The 18994-nt window shown below is 40.0% G+C and overlaps 1 protein-coding gene across 1 annotated transcript in view; it reads left to right on the top strand.

The window, feature by feature from the left end:
• mindy3 (MINDY lysine 48 deubiquitinase 3) overlaps positions 1-17690 on the top strand; it is an 80925-nt gene extending 63235 nt beyond the window's left edge. The window contains exons 13-15 of the mRNA XM_017695779.2: positions 889-976; positions 6087-6158; positions 16407-17690. Of these exons, the coding sequence (XP_017551268.2) occupies positions 889-976; positions 6087-6158; positions 16407-16556 (310 nt within the window). The 3' untranslated portion in view covers positions 16557-17690. The remainder of the gene's footprint in view (positions 1-888; positions 977-6086; positions 6159-16406) is intronic.
• The last annotated feature ends 1304 nt before the right edge of the window (positions 17691-18994 follow it).

Here is an 18994-nt window from a genome sequence, read left to right as displayed (position 1 = left end):
ACTTACCATGAAAACATAAGTGATGAAGTAACCTGCGAGAGCGTAAGAGTGACTGTATCTGCCCTGATTGCTAAGGTTATCGTCTGTCTGAGTGTGTGTTGTTCTGGAGGCTCTTGCTCCCTTTAAAAGGAAAAGTCTGTTCATTTCTAAATCAGCCAGCTTGTTTCAAAGTAAAAATAGTGAAATTCCAGGCATTACTCATGGATATATTTAGCTTCAGAGCTTGCTATTCCTGAACATCTTAACTCCTCATTACAGTTTAATATGTCAAGTCTAAGGAGAATTTAACATGAAAGCAAACAGCTTTTATATGCACACTTACTATACACATATATTATATACACATACATTTCCTTGTTTCTATGCTCATTGTCCATTTTTATATATATGTATATACATACACGCATGCACGCACGCACGCACGCACACACACACACACACACACACACCCCCTGTGCCTGTGATGAACTAATGGAAAGATATGCAACCTTCTCTCTGTCTGTCATTCACTTTTCTTTTTAGCCAGTAGACTTATCTGTTAAAATTAATGAAATTCTCAAACTTTTATTTTTCTGGGTCTCAACACATGAACCCAACTGGCCAGGTACTGGACTGGCTTTAATTTCACGCAAATGAAGCTGAGCTTTAGAGGGCAGCTTATTCACAGGGCTGTCCTCTCTCTCTTCTCCCTCTACTGTGACTGTATGTCTGAGCTGTCTGGTTTATTGAGCAGTCTATTTCTATATCTACCAGAAAATAAAAGCTTCAGAAAACCAAAAAGACTTGCTGCTGTAAGGCTGTTTACATTGCCTTAGCTATACAGCTGTTAATCACAATACTCTTTTTCAGAGAGGTACCTAATCACTGTCTCCTGCCTTTATAAAACAGTGTAAATCTGATGAAGAACAAGTTGGATCCTGAGGGTCTAGGAATCATTCTGTTGGGTCCATTCCTGCTCGAGTTCTTCCCCGATCAGGTAACATGCCATGCTTTTGCAATAGCACATGCCATATGCTGTCCATCATGCAAGTCGTGCATATATATGATTCAGTTAGAGTTTCTGACCAACGCTGCTTTAAGATGCTGAAAATGTAGATGCCTGCTGATCAACCAGTAATTAGTTAAAATGACAAAAATCTGAGAAATGTACGCATTCACATAGTTTTAGTTAAAATGTGCTTTACTGACTGATTTGATTATCAGCTTTGAATTGACAGATGGCAAAAGAAAATTAATTGCTTAGGATTTATAATTAAACTCAAGTCCAGATTTCGGGACAGTCAATATGAGTTGTATAATCTTTATTTTTATATTTAATTTAGTGATTCTTTTTTATAGTTGAGTATTAATTCTGATCAAGTCTTAAAAAGAATCTCAATAAAAGTTGTAAATGAAATACAGAGTAAGAAGAGATCTACTGGTTAGATTTGAATAATTCTTGAAAGTGTTCTTACATCATTTGTCACAGTTGGTATGAAAGTAAAGACATACAAATTTGCAGTAAATTACAAGGTACTGTTTGTGAATCCGCAAAGATATTATGAATATATCTTTGTTAAACTGGCTGTGTTTACACTCAGCACACCCTTAAGCAAGTACAGAAAATAATTACATATTTCATCCCCAATCTTTGTATTTCTCATTTATCAAAAACCAAACTTTTCCACTTTCTCCAAGCATGAAAACATTTTGACTGATGTTTAGACATTTTCAAGTTTCACAGAAAAGTAAATGGAAAACCCACTAATTGGAGCTTATTAGTTTCTATCAGTGGTGGACAGTATTGAAGTAAATGTAATTGGTTACTGTACTTTTTTGTATATCTGTACTTTACTGAAGTTTTTCCATTTTAAGCACCTTATTGCTTTCGCTCCACTACATTTCAAAGTCAAATGTCTGACTTTTTCCTCCACTACATTTTGAGAAATCTGTCGTTCCTTTTGGTTTATGTGTGTAAAAACGTAACATGTCAAAACAAAGACAGCATGAAGCCAGTGCACCAATCAGGGCACAGCGGTCACTTTGTTTAGAGCTGGTTTTGACCTGTTGGTCATACCGACCCAGTGCAGCATGCGGTTTAACATCAGAGCAGCAGCGTAAAACTTTGGGAGAGTCTGTTCAACATAAATGATGAACTAACCTAACTTTGTGTAAATAGAGCACAATATAGAAATATGTCCACATATGCAGTCGAGACTGACGCGGCTTTTTTCTGAATTTCTACAAACACCATTTCATTTTATAGTAAATTAGTTTGGGCTGGTTTATGTTTATGAACAGAGGCCTACAGATCAACATAGTAAAGGAGCTCATCTGTGATCCTGAGTTTAAAGCCAGTTTTTATTCAGCTTAAACTTGGAACTAAGTTGTAAATAAATCTGAAACTGAAACTTTGCTTGTGTGTAAAAAGTGATTTCAGAGCCACTCGGTTCTCCCTGATGGAAACTGTTTACCTTCAGTGTTTTGTGCTTATGATCATTTTAATAGACGTCAGCGTCACTAATTAATGACGTTCTATTAAAAGACTGGTTTACCAAGAGAGACGCTGGAGATGATAATCATAATAGGAAATTAGAGCCATAATTGATCTTTTAGTACTTTTACTTTCGACAAAAGGAAGAACTTCTACTTTTACTGGAGTAATCTTTACCTTGGGTATCTCTACTTCGTCCACTACTGGTTTTTATAAAGACTGGCACATGAGCATGAAACGATCACGTCCTCTGAAGCATGTGTTCTTTACAGGTTATCCCACTAATTATTGGTGGGACTTTTGCAGATGAGTGTGTGGGGTCTCAACACCAACCAATGTCATAAGCGACCTGATAAATCGGTCAGGTTTTAGGAAAAGTCTGACTCTTCTTTTATTCTTTCTTTCTTTTCTCTCTCTCTCTTTTTATTGGCCTGCCTTTTACGGGCCAAGCTTTGGAAAGTAATTGAGGTGATAACAGTAATAGCAACATGAAACTGAATAAACACGAAGGTAATAAAAGTGTAATATGACTCTCACCTCTTTGCCTTCACTGCTTCTGTTCTTTTAGCCCTGCGCCTCTCTGCTCTAATGAGCTTGGGGAAAAGAGAGCAGGATTGAGGGTTAGAGTTGGCATGGAGTTGCCGCTTCTCTGACTGTGTGTTAAATAGATTAGGGCTTTAGGGATCCTCGCTGAAAAGCCTCCCTTTACCATCAATTCAAACACGCTAACCCCGTTGCAGGCTTACACGCCGCTGTTATAGGTCTGCCAGTGTGTGGTACAGAGCTAGACGGTGGTATTTGGCTCCTGTCAGGAGAATGTGTTTGGGTCTTGGTGAAGCTTAAAGCTGGGCTGCAGGACTTTTGGCACACTGGACTCGCTCCCTGCCTTTCAGCAGCCACAACCAGTGAGTTTCATGATTGTTTGGCTTGGCCGTTGCGCCCCAATGAGTTGTCAGCGCAAAATATCTATTATGTCAAAGACGTTTTTACAGACAAAGGCTTCAAGTTCTTGCGCCGCTTTTCATGTTACATGAGCAGCAGGGTTTTATGTGCGTTTTGATTAGCCTCAGCCAAACTGAGATGTTTGAGTGTTTTCTTCAGCCAAAAAAAACCATATGCGTGTTCTCTACATCAAGGTTTTGGAGTGACGTAGAGTCTGAATGATGCCGTATTGCTCTAGTTCTCTGTTATATCACTGGAGCCTCTCTTCACTCTTTTTTTTCTGATATACACATTATTCAACAGTTAAAGGCAAAAGTAAGCTAGTGTTAGGTTGGTAAAGAAAAGAAGACACTAAAGTGATCAGTGCAGAGAGAATTAGACTGAGAATGTTAATAATAGGGATGTTTTGTTTCAATTAAAAGAAATAAAAAAGCTGGAGGTCCCATACTGGTTTGTTGCTTGGGGCACAGACATTAGGGATGTTTTTAAAAAATAAAAATCCATACAGCAATAAGCTTGAAGTGATTTACAGCATCCAGCATGTGGTCAATCTGTTTACCAGGGTATATTTTGGTTTGTCCATCTGAATTTTCATGACCAAATTTTAAGGCAAATTATTCCGCAAATGCATGAAATAAATGTAATTTTTTTTATTAGTATTATCTGTTTATTTTTTGTAAAAGCTCCCCTCAAATTAACAAAACGTTTTATGATCATAAACATAAAGCTATATGCTTACAATTTACTGCTGAAAACCCAAAATCTTAGGCACTCTCTTTATAGTTTAAAGCCCAGATTTGTGGAAAAATGGGTCGATTTTCAGTACAAAAAAAATTGAGTTCAGCTTCTTTTATTATAAGGGTTTCAAATTTAAAATCACCCATCTTTTTGATTGGAAAGCAGAGTTACAGCCTCATTCGACACCCACTTTTTGAATGTAGCTTGTGAAATTTGGCAGTTATAAAGAATATGAGTGCGTTTCGGAACCAACGGTGGTCTCAAGGAGTTGAAAGGTGAATGTTTAGGTTTGAATGTTTACTTTTTAATTTTTTATTTGTAGAAAAAGCTGTGTTGAGTAGAAAATGTTGAGTATCTTTTGCTAACTGTCGTTTGACATAGTTGTGCACTTCACTTAGCTTCCCTTTAACAGATCTGATTAGGTTGGGCTGTAGGGCGTTACTAGTTAGTAGTAGTTACTTAATCACTGTGATTAGTGATGAGCATGCGTGTTTCTAGAGCTGCGTCATGTTTTAGTGCTGTGATTAAAAGCGCAGGAACTCTTTTACCTTACTTTTAAAGCCCATGTGTCAAACACAAGGCCCACAGGCCAGATCAGGCCCGTCACACTATCCTATCCAGCCTGCAAAAGTGTTAGCTTTCTATTAGTATTTGCCCATTTCACAATGTGCTGCACTACGGTCAAAAGTATGCACTACAACGTAATGTGTGCTCTGACTCTCCTACCAGTCTATGGGACAGCGGTTACACCTCATTTCTACCCAATTCTACACCTTTCATATCATCAAACACACTAGCTGCATTTCAGCTGCAGCTCAACAACACGCCAGGTCAGCAGCTCAGAAACTGAGCCCAAGTATGTTAATGATCTTGCGGCAAAGAAAGGCTGCCAGGTGTGTAGGTAGGTTTAAAAGACAGAGCTTTTGTGGACATTTACCATTTTTAATGTTTCAAGTGTTCATGTAATATTTCAAGGTCTATAACAAGTGCCTATATTTTAGTTAGTTAGTTCTGTTCGGGTTAAAACACAACATTAATTAAAAATGAATTAAAAACATTTTTTTAAAGCTGAACTTACATTTTTTTCTACTGAAAGTCGACCCATTTTTCCACTAATCTGGGCTATAAACTATAAACAGATGGCGTCTCTTCAGTGATCTGCTCTGTAAAAATTATTTTTATAAAATAAGACAAAGAGCATCTATGACTTTTGGCTTTCAGCAGTAAATTGTAAGCGTATAGCAATATGTGTGATTATAAAACACATTTTTTTGTAAATTTGAAGGGAACTTTTACCAAAAAAAATAAAAATTTGCATTAATTTCATGCAGTTACTGAATAATTTGCCTTATGATCTGCTCATAGAAATTCAGATGGAAAAACCAAAATATACCCTGGTGAAAAAGACTAAATATTTACTGAATTTATCAGGTTCGATATCAGCTGTCCAGCTCTGCATAAAGCTGAAAAGTATGAAGGTGGCTATGCTGATGAAAACGGACAGAATTTATACTTTTATCTTAATGACCTTAGATCAAAGGCCTTTCTTGGTTTCATTTCAAGCCACGTCACCCACTATGGATTTGTGGTTTGGGTCCGAGATTAATATGGTAAAGCAATAGTCAGATGTTGATTATAGTCACTACCTTCTGACGTGTCCGATGCTCGTTAGCCTGTAACCTGAATATACCTTTTCAGGGGGCTATACTAGGGGGGCTATACTATTGACTATAGGGGGGCTATATTATTGACGAAAATGACCATCCCTAAATGGTACCAAAATAATCGGATTGATTAGCATTAGAATGTATGAAATAGTTTCCCAAGTAAATGAATAAAATAATTTTAGGGTCTGAGATTTACACCCCTATCCTCCCCAAAGTAGTGAGACGCATACACACACACAAACTCACATCTCCTCTTGCCTTTGCAGGACTCAGGGATTCCAGACTCATTTCCTGTGTATCACTATAATGGCCTGAAGCAGTCCAACCACAACGAAAAGGTAACACACCCTCACCCAGGCAATGCCCATTCACACTCATTCAGACAGCCCTTTTTTCCATGCACTAAGCAGGCCAGCACTAGCCAGTTAGCCTTATCCTGTCTGATCCCCTGCATGTCGAGTGGTCTGAATGTGATTACTGACTTGACGTCTGTGCGTCCGTCTCCGACCCATTTCATCAGCCCCCTCACTCCACCGCTACTCTCTGTAGACTTGTATTCTCATGGTCAGTCATCTGTCTCTAGTTAGCTCCACATTAAAAGGAAGCCCACTGCTTTGAAGGTCCTCACCGAGACACCTTAATTATCAAATGATAATAAGTAGTTCCAGGAACCTACAATCGTCTAAAGAGACGTTTTTAAAAGAGGGCTGGGGATGTCCTGATCTGATCTGTTGGCATGTTTTAATGGACCAAGTATCAACCACTGTATCTTAAAGCCTAAGCAACAGCTAATATGAAAATACACAAACACATGAATAGATCAAGGGATGAGTTCGTAACTTATAGTTTCCCCCTGAACTCAACTGGCGAAAACTACTAAATTAGTGTTTTCCTGACATTTATATTTACCTCATACTCAGCCCCTCTCCTTAATCTGGAGGGTCTATCAAAGCAGTTAAAAGCACAGAAGCCCACTGTCTCTTCACGTCAGGGTGGGTAAAGGTGGTGTTGTCATCATAGGAGGGAAACAACATCAGCTAATTAACACAGACGTGATCAATGCAGGCCTTTAGAGAACTTTAGCTAACGTTAACAGCCGAGAGATAAACAGTCGTCCCCCTAACGGAGCTGCAGACCCCCGCTATAACTTTACTCTCTGTTTCTGGAGATTTAAATGAGGTTTGAATGGAGAAACATAGACGTTAAATATCAGACTGAATGTCGTGGCTCAGAAAACGACGTTGTGTTTCGACAGACGTGGTTCTGTAAGTTTGTTAGTGCAGTTAGTTCAGAGTTCAGCTCCAGTCCTGAAACCCCTGCGCTGCATAACTGTGGTTTCCTGGTTAAAATGCCTGATATTATGAGCTAATTCATCCCTTCTTGAGCTGAACGAGGTGTAACAGTTGTTGCATCTTGCAGGTGAATCATTCACAAAGCACGTTGTGCAGCGCAGTCACTCCCTTTGGTCCAGCAGGGGTTGTTTTTGTGACTATGTGAAGAGATCTGGAAAAAAATGCTTGTTAGCAGTTTTAGGGGGTGGAAAGATACTCTGAGCAGATCAGGGTTAAAAAAATGATTTGGGACGTCCTTTAACAGGGCCAAATTCAAGAAGTAGCTTTAATCAAGCTTCATTTGTGAGATCATGTTGTTTCAGTTAGGCTGTCAGAAGCTACTTTGCAGAAATGTAACTAAATTAGTAGCCTAGCAACTTATAACTCACCAACTCCCCAGCACTGGTAGTTATATAATCATTTTAGCCTTTCATTGAGAGTGGGTGTTCTAAAAGGTTGTTAAAATCATTCTTGGAGCTTCTCTAAAATCATTCTGGCTTGTAATTCGTATCCATTCCTGTGTAGGTGTTATGTTTTCATCATTTGCAGAGTGTGCAAGCTGGCTGGGATTTTCATCTTGTGTGTCTTTTACTGTCACTGGTAGCTAAGTGTTTTCCCCAGACCCAGCGCGGAGAGCCATTTCCCATTTTCCACTTTCCACTCACGTCCCTATAAAGAGCCTAATGGCATTAACACATGCCAGCCAACTCACGCATACACACTGCCTGCCTGATATCCATTTATCTGCATGCGAGAGAGCATGAGCGAGTGACCTTTGCCTTCCAGAGGAAGTGAGAGAGATTGACAGACCTTCAGTGCTAATAGGACGGGACAGCGTTTGTAAAGAGTGTGTATGTGTGAGGAAATGTGTACATGGGGTCCTTCTTTCCCCTGGCAAGTGCATTAAGAGCAGCAGTGAAGCAGTCAGCCTTTGTTGTGGAGGCTTCCGCTGTGCCAGGCTTTTACTGTGAAGTTTGAAGTTTTTTGTTTTTTTTTAACTGGTTTCCTCAGAGGCTGTGCTCAAACGACCATCCAAAGAGCAGGTCACCTTTCTGCACAAGCCATTTAAATCAGCCAAAGATGCTGCAGCCTGGTTCTAATTCCCATCTTGGCTATATTTCTCATAAAAATTGGAATCAGGATTTGTCTCTCCTGTGAAGCTGTCCTGAGGCATGTGCTATTTTAGCTATTTTACATTGTGCCACTGCCACCTGCCATTTGTAGGAGAATTTGTTCTGTGAATTTGTTTTCTTTTCGGTTGATGTACATTATTATATATCGCTGTTGTCAGAAAAAACCTCATGTCTCCAGAATGGTAAGTTTACAGGAGATGGAAAAAATCCACTTTACTTTTAATGTAAGTCAATGGAACCAGAATTTTAGGCTGTTTCTTTCGGTTCATTCTTCATGAAATTTACAATGTGAAGAGTAACAGGCGTTTTCAAATGACCCCCAAAAACTGAAACACGGCAAAAATGGAGATTCAAGGTTTTGTTCTGATAGCGCTGTGTGTGTGTGTGTAATATATATATATATATATATAGATAGATAGATAGATAGATAGATAGATAGAGAGAGAGAGAGAGAGAGAGAGAGAGAGAGAGAGAGAGAGACAATATAACTAACAAAAATATAACAATGCGAGCTAAAGTTAAGGTAAAACCAGTACAGAAAATAAAATACATGACAGGCACAAAAAAACTGTCCAATAATAAAAGAAAGTTCAATGAAACAACTGAATAAGACAAAAATCACAACAACAAGAGTTAACAAAAATCTAAAACACGAAACTAAACTAAAAACCTCTGACAGCAGCAATATAGATACTTTGCTTTCCAAAGAGTTTATGAAAGGTTACCTGTTTAACCGCCATGAAATAAAATGGATTTTGGCTAATATTAATATAGAGACGTGGCTTACTTGTTAAAGTGCCAGCACTGGTGTTGCACAGAAATTTACATTATGCAGGCATGTTTTGAAAACTACACTCCAAAATAAGTTTTATTATACAAAAGTCGTATTTTTTGTGTCAGCTGAGCAACACAAAGAAGACTGCTTCAGAGATAATGAGAGGTGGTTTTTCCTTTTAGCCTAGCATATCTAGTAATAAAAGAAGCGCTTTCTCTGCCTTCCCAGTCATGTCTCTAACAGTACTCCCTTAACAAAGCGTTTTAGACAGTGCAACACACCAGTGTTACGCCCGTTTACGTTTGAGTTACATGGTATAACAAAACACAAAATTTGAGCAAATTTTACATTTTAGATTTGTTGAAACTGCAGTAAATGATGAGCACTAATTTAAGAGCTATTCCAAGAGCAGCAATTCACTTGTACAGTTATATATCCTAGAACCGACTCCAACTAAGGGTTGTCTTAGTCAACCAAAACCACTTATATTCCGCTGTTGGAAATGGAAAAATATTGGACTTTTAAACTTAAAAATTGTATCTTGCTGTGCGTTTTACAAAGAACAGTTTACACCCAGAGTTAACATGTGTTGTATAATCTGATCATAAATGGACAGCATAATGTGCAGGGTGTGAGTCTTCCAAGCCCCTGGCTGCTCATTTTTATGTTTTTCTTCTTACTATCCTCTGTAGTTTTTGTGGTGGTTTTACTAAAAACTGGCAGTAGAAGAATGACATCGGTCTTTTCTGTTTTTTGAAATTACTTTTCCTTCTGTGTCCTTCAGTTTGGTTTGAGTTGTGTGGGACATTGGTGACATCAAATCTGCCCAAGTACCATTCAGAGTTAGCAATACATATACATAGTGTACAATACATATATGAATGTGTGAATAGGAATGAATGATATGTCAGCTCCTACCCCTCCCCCCAGTGTCAATGCTCACCGTATTTCCCTGCAATTGTACTTTACAGGTGTGAAGCAAATTAAGGCACTAGAAATTTCAGCACAGTGTCCTCAGATGTAAGTGTTGATGACCCACAACCAGCAGTTAGCGAGCTGTATGTTTCAGATGTTACATTAGTGCTGAACAACCTTGCCAGCAGCTCTATTGGCTCATTGCATTGATTGGTGGGATTTCTCCATAAATAGATGCCGTTTGTAGCTTTACTTGCTTTCCCACTAATTTTTCAACAAGGGTACTGTCTTCTCGTTTTGTAATGTCTCTGGATCTGATCAAACCTCCTTCCGAGGTTGTCAGCGACATGCATGACCACATAACATTTGATGTGTGACCTCTAAAGTTCCCCAGTGTGTCCCTGACCACAGGGCCTAGGAAAGTTGTATACATTATGTGTAAAGTTATGCTGTAAGTTAAACTTCCCCCCATCTTCTAGTCCACAATCTCAGCCAGCAAAGAGCACTACAACTGGTTAGTCAAGCATGTGAGTAGAGGTGACAGCCCTAGTATTTAATTGAGTTAAAACAGTGGTGTTGATGACCCCTGGTAGCATAGATTCATATCATATCATCTTCAGTCTAAAATATCCTGTCAGTGTGATGTGACCTTCATCGCCTTCTCAGCTATCATTACCTGTAATTGGTTATTTGGCCACTGCATATACATGGTGATTCAAAAGGATTCATCTGATTTCAAAATGATTCATTTCATTTGTAAATCATTACAGAACAATGCCGTAAATTGTAAATGGTTTAATAGAGCATGAAGTTCATTTAAGTGCTCAATATGAGCCTCCAACTGGCTGTACAGACAACACCAACGCCATAGTCAAACTCCTCCCACACTCGATTGGGCATGTCGGGTGTCGCTGCACTCACGACTCTCTCAGTGTGATTTCGGAGATCGTCCATTGTTGCGGAACCAACGGCGAACGCTCTGAGCTGTTGGAGGTTCACTGCAGACAAACATCACACTGCATAGTTATAACGGATTCACTCTTATTGAAGTGGAGAATGTAAAACACTTTCTGCTCCGGGGTCTCCTCTCCTCTCAGACTGAAGGGAGCCATCTTCCAATGATGGTCAGAAACTCTATGACCGCCTCTTTCAATTGGATTGTGATTGGTTCCTAGATGCCTCGCACTTGTGAAAATATGGCGCTTTGAAATCAGATCTTTTTTAGTCACCCTGTATAAAAGATCCTCTCTGACACATTATAGACTGTGGTCTCATTGTCTGTTTCCAGACCAGTCATTATGTTACTTGCGGAATAGAGCCGGAGCCAAACACACAGCTTGGCCAAATGTGACTCTGTCCAGCAGCTATCTACACAATGCATAAAGCCCTGCAGTGCATGAAATCACACCCATGGCGATACTTGTATCTTTTTAAAGAAACATGCGTGCACCGTTGACATGTTTTAACAGAAAACAGTGCTGGCAACAAGGATATATCCCATATCCATGCAGTTAGCTGGCAGCCATGATCGACAGCCCCCTTCGGACAGGAAACAGGCTCAGACAGGCAGAGGAAATGCCTTTTTACTGTTCTTTCCAGTTTGAATCTTGACATTTGTGGTAATGTCTCTGAAGCTTAAGAAGCAGGATATTTTAAAGGGGGACAACACTGATTGCAACATTGAGACGTGTCAAAAATGGCCATTTCTCAAATGAATGAGATCAGTAATTATATATATCCATGACATTTGCTTTTTTCAGTCTAAAAAGAAGTAATTTATGGCAGGAATATAAATCTTGGTCATGTCATAAAAACAATGCAAGTTTATTAGCTACACCTACTTACCTTATTCAGCCGTTGGTGGAAAAGGGTATCATAGTCGGAATGGGTATTTCTGTTAAATGTAATATTTGAGTTATAACACTCAGCATTTTACGACTGCTGTACTATATTAAACCCACACCCAGACCACAAATCTATAGTAGATGATGTAGAAATTTACCCTGAGAAAAACCTGTCAATATCTACTGTATTTTGTTACTAAAATACTTGAGAAAAATAAGAATTTAAAGTAGTATAAAAATACACTTGTTCTCTTAAAAGTTGGCCCACAGGCCACATATTAGGCACCCCTGATCCAAAGTCTTTGCACCAAACAGGCAACAGCTAGTCTGTTACTTCAGCTAGAATTCTAACTTAGTCACATTGGTCCTCATTATTCAAAATTGTGTACAGTCAAATTTCACCAACAGTTTTGTTATTGATCATTTACGTTTATGGCATCTACAGTTAAATTCACGCCTGGTAGAAGTTCATATGCTGATAAAGAGCAAGTGTAGGTACAAGGTATGCGCTTCTAGCTACCTTGGAAGTAGCGAGTTGCTCTCAGTGAAGTTTGTCAAAGCTGATCCAAATCTTAAAGGAAGAAATCGGTTCAGCCTCATCTTCAAGGAAGTGTGTGCTGATTCTTATGTTGTTGAATCTGTATAACAGGTGTCTGCAGCTTCTGTCCAAGAGAGCTCCTCTTTCTTGTAGTTTTTCATGGAGAGTTAATCCAAACGTGGGAAAGCAGATGAAGACGCTCGCAGTCAGTGTCAAAAGCATCTAACTCTTTGAGCATAGGAGGAAGGGGTTGAGGAGAGGGTAGGTGGCCACCGTGAAGTATGACACAACCAAATCCCACAAATGTGTGATCAGTTGCCTGGAGATTTGGACCAAGACAGTTCTCCTGTCAACATCAGCGCTGTTGAGATTCCACCTAGCCAAATGCCTTTGAGTGCCATTGTAAATCTGGCTGCACATACACTGAGCAGTAGAGGGCGCAGTGTGGAATTGAATACTCAAGCTGACTTGGAGGGGCACTTGTACCCAAACGCATTCTACGTGGAATGTGTGCTTTCCCTCAGTATGTTAGTAATTACACTCTTAGTGGAGTGCGTTTGCTGTCTGTTCTGTGAAACTAAATAGGTCAAAATCCAGTATAATTGAGATTGTTCCCAGTTGAGCAGGGTTTAGATGAGTTCTTGATGAGACTTTTGATTGGATGTGTGTAAATACTTGTTTTTGGATGTTTTCAGGACACAAAAGTCCAACGAGACTGTCGGGAGCAGTAAAACATGCTTTTTACAGACGTTCCATTTTGTGTTTTCAAGCTGAAAGGATAAAACCATAAAACCATTTTTTTGTAGTTAAAGTTAGTTGAGATGAGAAAATTCTCATTAGATGTAGATAGTTATATGTATAACACCTTAATAGGACATATATGTAGCTGCCTACTTACACAACACTGTGCAAAATTTAGACACCACCCTTCATTTAATTTCCTGTCAAAATGGCCATTAAGGACAAGTTATTTATTACATATCCGAGGACAATAGATAGAAGATAATCTACTTGCATAAGGAGGTGGACAGTCAAAGAAAAGCAAATATAAAAACAAGAGTTTAAATAAATGAGTGTTTTGTAAAACACCAGAGCTCATCGTCATATAAACATTACTTAAAACTTTCAGGTTTGAGAGCAAATTCAAGCTGTTAGAAAAAGAAATAGATGAAAATAGTCCACACCTCAACGTCACTGAATGTGTTTAGGGTTAGTTGGATTGCAAAAAGCAGAAAATGCAGCCAAATTCAAAGACTGAACTTTAAAACTGACCGCAGGTCTCGTGAAAACAGTCAAACAGTGGATAGACAAAGCTATAAATGAAATAAACAAAGCGTGTTCTCTCATTTTTGCACAGTATTGTGTGTATATAATACATGTGGGATGTATATGTGACCCCATGTCCTGACATTGCAGAAAAACATATCTGTGTGTGTGAACACGCCTTGGGGCATTTTAGCATTCAGAGTTTCAGACAGCAATGAGTGGGACCTGGATTTAACAGTCTACATGGGTCAATGCACCTCTCATCACAGCCAGTGTGGACACCCACAACCACTTTGGTGAGCCCTGACCGTGACATTCTGAGGCAACGCACACACACATTCCTCACGGCGCGACGTGTAGGACAGGTTACGCATACATATGGTCCTCATGATGTTGCTTGTAAGGTATTTTGTGAATGCATGTGCACTAGTACACATAAATATTCTCATATGTTTTTAATCTGCTCAACGTATATCACACACACACATTCCTAATGGTTTTCAGTTATAAAGGACCGGTAATCACACACACACCCCGGCTGCGCTCCCACACATGGTCACCATGGCACAGTATGTAGGCCAGGCTCCACACTGGCAATAAGAGGCCCTCCATATGGAAGCCATCACCAGCTTCAGGTCTGATGATGTCATCGCAGGAGGCCAGGTCACTAATGAGAGACACACGGAGAAACTGAAGCTTGAACACTGTCCTTCCACGATGTCCTTCATCATCTGCTCTAAAAGGGCAGGGCAGCATCTGTTAGTTGATGCTCTGGTCTTTGTTTAATGTTTAAAGTTCACCGTCATTTGTCATTTGCATAATTTTTCTTTTTTAAGGATGCACCAATACGAGATTTCTGGACCAATGCAGATATCTGGTATTGGAAGCACTGGAATGAAAAGGACAATTCTTTTGTTTTTCTTGATCAAATAGATCATTTGAATAAATGCTAAGATTTTAGCGTAGTAGTCCAGCATCTCTGAAATGTTCTGCTTTTCTGGACTACCATAAATACATCATTGAGTATTAGCTTGAAATATCTATTAAGTGTAATCATCTGACCAACACCAAAGCAAATTCGTCATGAATTTGATATCATTATATAGTGATAACATCCATCCATCCATCCATTTTCTAAGCCGCTTCTCCCTCAGGGTCGCGGGGGGGGGTGCTGGAGCCTATCATTGTAATAACAATGATTATTTAAATTAGTTTGTTCTAGTTCTAATACCTAATCAAGTCTATTGTAACTCAATATACACCGATCAGGCATAACATTATGGCCACCTTGTTGTTTCTGCGCTCATTGCCCATTTTATCAGCTGCACTTGCTACAGGGTGAGTCAAAAGACACAGGACACCGTTTTGTCCGTGCTGTCACAAGCCTCCACGACGCGGTGCTGAAGGTGGTGTTTGTTACGGATTTTCTCAGCATACACAATTTGTTTGAGATGCCCCCAGTGATAAAAGTCGATTATAAAGTAAAATAAAACCTGTCCTGTGAATTTTGACTCAGCCTGTATATAGCTGCACTTTGTAGTTCTACAGTTACAGACTGTAGTCCATCTGTTTCTCTGATACATTGTTAGCCCCTTTTACCCTGTTCTTCAGTGGGCAGGACCCCCATGGACCCTCACAGAGCAGGTACTATTTGGGTGGTGGATCATTCTCAGCACTGCAGTAACACTGATGGAGTTCTGAGAGTGAGGGCATCATATGCCTTCAAAGAGGGACAATTATGTATTATCACCCACCGCTAATTCTTTGGGGATATGAAGCTGAAGTCAGAAATCCACCAGCTTCTTGTTTGAATTTTCCCGTTCCACCTTAAATGGTGCAGCAGCTACATTCTGGCGCTTCAGGCGTTGGTACTGCAGGACTGTTTAAGGTGGAACAGGAAAGTTAGCTAGCTAGCTACCGAGACATTAGCATGCAGTTAGCAATCTTTTATGCTTGTTATGAAGAAAACGACCATAGTACATTGAAACGAAATTAAACTAAGATAATACAGTGGAAAATACTTGGATTTGTTTCTTTGGTCTCTTGTTTGGCCATCTTGCCTGTTTTTTCTTTTTTTCCTCATATCACTCTGTTTAGAGTGACTCTCTGAAAACCCTCAGTTTGGAGGGCAATGTAGTCTTCACCCTACCCCTGTATCTCAACAAAATTGGGACACCCTAACCCTGGATGTGAACAAAATAGACAGCTAAAGGCTGCGTGGTAGGGGTGAAGGGTGAAATGGGATTGGGGCTAAGCCCGGTTATAGAGATCACAAGTTCGATCCATGTTGAAGATACAGCCGTCCGTGGCCGTGAAGCTGAGACAGCACAGTTAGCCTCGCTCTCTCTGGTTGGGTAGGATGCGCCCTACAACCTACAAATACTGACTGGCTGTGCTGCATTGGAAAAATGATTAATAATTTTGGATATTTTAAACAGCTTTCTCTGATATACGATCTCTCTCTCTCTCTCTCTCTCTCTCTCTCTCTCTCTCTCTCTCTCTCTCTCTCTCTCTCTCTCTCTCTCTCTCTAGTAGTAAGTTTGTGTGTGCATGTGTGTGTAATGTTTTCATTGATAACACAAGTAGGATGTATGTGTTTGTGTGTAGCCAGGATGTAGCTACAGTGTGTGTGGGAACACCTGCGCTCTCTCTCTCTCTCTCTCTCTCTCTCTCTCTCTCTCTCTCTCTCTCTCTCTCTCTCTCTCTCTCTCTCTCTCTCTCTCTCTCTCTCACACCACATACACTCTCTCACACCACATACACTCTCTCTTTCTCCCTCCATAGGTGAGTTATGTTGAGGGTACTGCCCTAGTCCTTGGCTTTGAAGACCCCATGGTGCGTACGGATGACACCCCAGTCAAGCGCTGCCTGCAGACCAAATGGCCGTACATCGAGCTGTTGTGGACCACAGAGAGATCCCCTTCCCTCAATTAGCCCCTCACCTGCTCACCTCTGGCTTTCAGGCCCCACTTCGCTTCAGGAATGCTACACCCACCTAGTACTCCCACCTGCACTCTCTGCACTACAATATTAGGCCAGCACAGTGCCTGAACTAAAACCACAAGAGAGACAATAATACTCAAATGAAACCGGCTGACCTGTTTGCGCCTTTTCCATCTTTCATGCATTTTTTTTTAAACAATAGGGCTTTGGTTTAATGTTCAAAGCCCTGACGTTGAACAAAAAATATTATTTTTGAAAATTGTGTTGTTTTCGTTATAAGAAGAACCAAATTTTACTCCTTTTTTTTGCAGGTGTTAATATTTTTTTTGCTGATTTTCTACAGTTTTTTTTTTTCCATTTTTGTTTGTTTACTTGATTAAAAAGATTAAAAAGGGAGGAAAAAAGGATTTGATGAGGCAAGCCTAACTGAGCTGACCAAGTGAGTCATTTATGGAGCTGTGGGTAGATGTTTTTTTATTATTATTATTATTATTTTGTTGTAGGAATATACAGTTAAAAAAGGGATGCACTGAATTCACTTGGTTCAAATGTGTACATAATTTCGTCAAGTTTAAATATATTATGACTTGGTTTCGTCGATTTACCTTTGGGATCTTTTGTGTTGATGTGTTTTTTCATGTATGAATCATAAGCACATTGGAATCAATTACATTTAAAGTCACTTTTTTCAGTGTATATTCAGTGATGGGGGAGTCTGGGAGTCTAGAAGTCTAGTCTCCATGTGTGGCTGACCAGCTTGGAGGCAGCCATACTCTACAGCATTTATGTAACTCCGTGAAAACTGGACAGAACTTCAGTTTAGACAGGTTTATAAAGGAATGCACTACAACCTAATACAGGGCAGAGGAAGACAGGAGGATTGGGATGAAGAGAGTGAGGGAGAGGCAGTGTTTGGTATTTGAGCGTGGACGTGACCAAATGCCCTCTGTTTTTTTTTTTTTTTGTTGTTTTGTTTTTTTTTTTTTGTTTTTTTGCGACAGCAGTAACCTATTGACACCTATTTATTGTTCTCTGCCTGAGGCAAAAGGACGAACAAACACTTGCGCACACTATTTATTCCGACCCTGATGGCTCACCAGAATAAACACATTTTTTTTTTCTTCATGCCTGAATGTGTTTGTCATGATTTTCATTCTAGTGGTGCTTCTGCATGGACGGAAGCTGTTAGCACTGCTGTTTTGCCGGTGTTTGGCTGACTTTTGTTTGGTGAAACTTAAATGCAACATTAGTTGTTTGAAACCCAAAAGCAACTGAATTGCACTGGGGTTTCTAATGTAAAGTGTCCTGCAACTTAGCCGCAACAGTTGCTTCTCAGCTTTGATTTTCTAAATGAAAAATGTTTTAGTTTCGATGCTGGAAAAAAATTAATTGCACACTGGAAGAATGCATCATGTGCTTTAAACTTGCAGAGAAGGTTGGTCATGATGGTGTGTGAAAACAATTAGAAGTGCAAATTATGTATGCAAGTTGTGTCCCTAGACTTGGTAAGAAAGGATAAAAAAAAGGCAGGTCCCACATAATCTGCTAAATAATTTGCATGTAGGGTTCATTCTTAAGCAGCGCGGACATTGTGGGTAAACAGTCAACGTGTTGAGGGCTCGTGGAGGCGGATGTTATGGCTGGCTAAACTGGGTGGGCTTGGACAACTATTGGCTGCTTGTAGAAGCGAACAGGCAAGCAACAAATAAGCTGCAAGTGTGCTGCAGAGAAAGACACGTTGGGAATCACAAGCAGCAAAACACATAAAAACCACAGAAGAGCCAGTAAATACACTGTATTTCCAAAAGTGTTCACTTACCCTTCTAAATCATTGAATTCAGGTGTTCCAATCACTTCCATGCCCACAGGTGTATAAAACCAAGCCCCTAGTCCTGCAGACTGCTTCTACAGACATAAGTGAAAGAATGGGTCGCTCTCTGGAGCTCAGTGAATTCCAGCGTGGGACCGTGATCGGACGCCACCTGTGCAACAAGTCCAGTTGTGAAATTTCCTCACTACTAAATATTCCACAGTCAACTGTGGTATTACAGCAATGTGGAAGCGATTGGGAATGACAGCAACTCAGCCACAAAGTGGTAGGTCGCGTAAAATGAGAGAGTGGGGTCAGCGGATGCCGAGGCGCATAGTGCGCAGAGGTCACCAACTTTCTGCAGTGTCAATCGACCTCCAAATTTCACGTGGCCTTCAGATTAGCTCAAGAACAGCTTAGAGAGCTTCATGGGATGGCCTTACATTGGCAGGCGCTATGCAAAGAATTGAGTGCTTTGCACTGGACTGCCACTGGACTCTAGAGCAGTGGAGACGTGTTCTCTGGAATGACAGATCATGCTTCTCCATCTTGCAATCCAATGGATGAGTCTGGGTTTGGCGTTTGCCAGGAGAACGGTACTTGTCTGACTGCATTGTGC

Source organism: Pygocentrus nattereri, chromosome 24 (genome assembly GCF_015220715.1).
Source record: "Pygocentrus nattereri isolate fPygNat1 chromosome 24, fPygNat1.pri, whole genome shotgun sequence".
Taxonomy (NCBI): Eukaryota; Metazoa; Chordata; class Actinopteri; order Characiformes; family Serrasalmidae; genus Pygocentrus; species Pygocentrus nattereri.
This window is presented reverse-complemented; position numbering and strand designations above follow the sequence as displayed.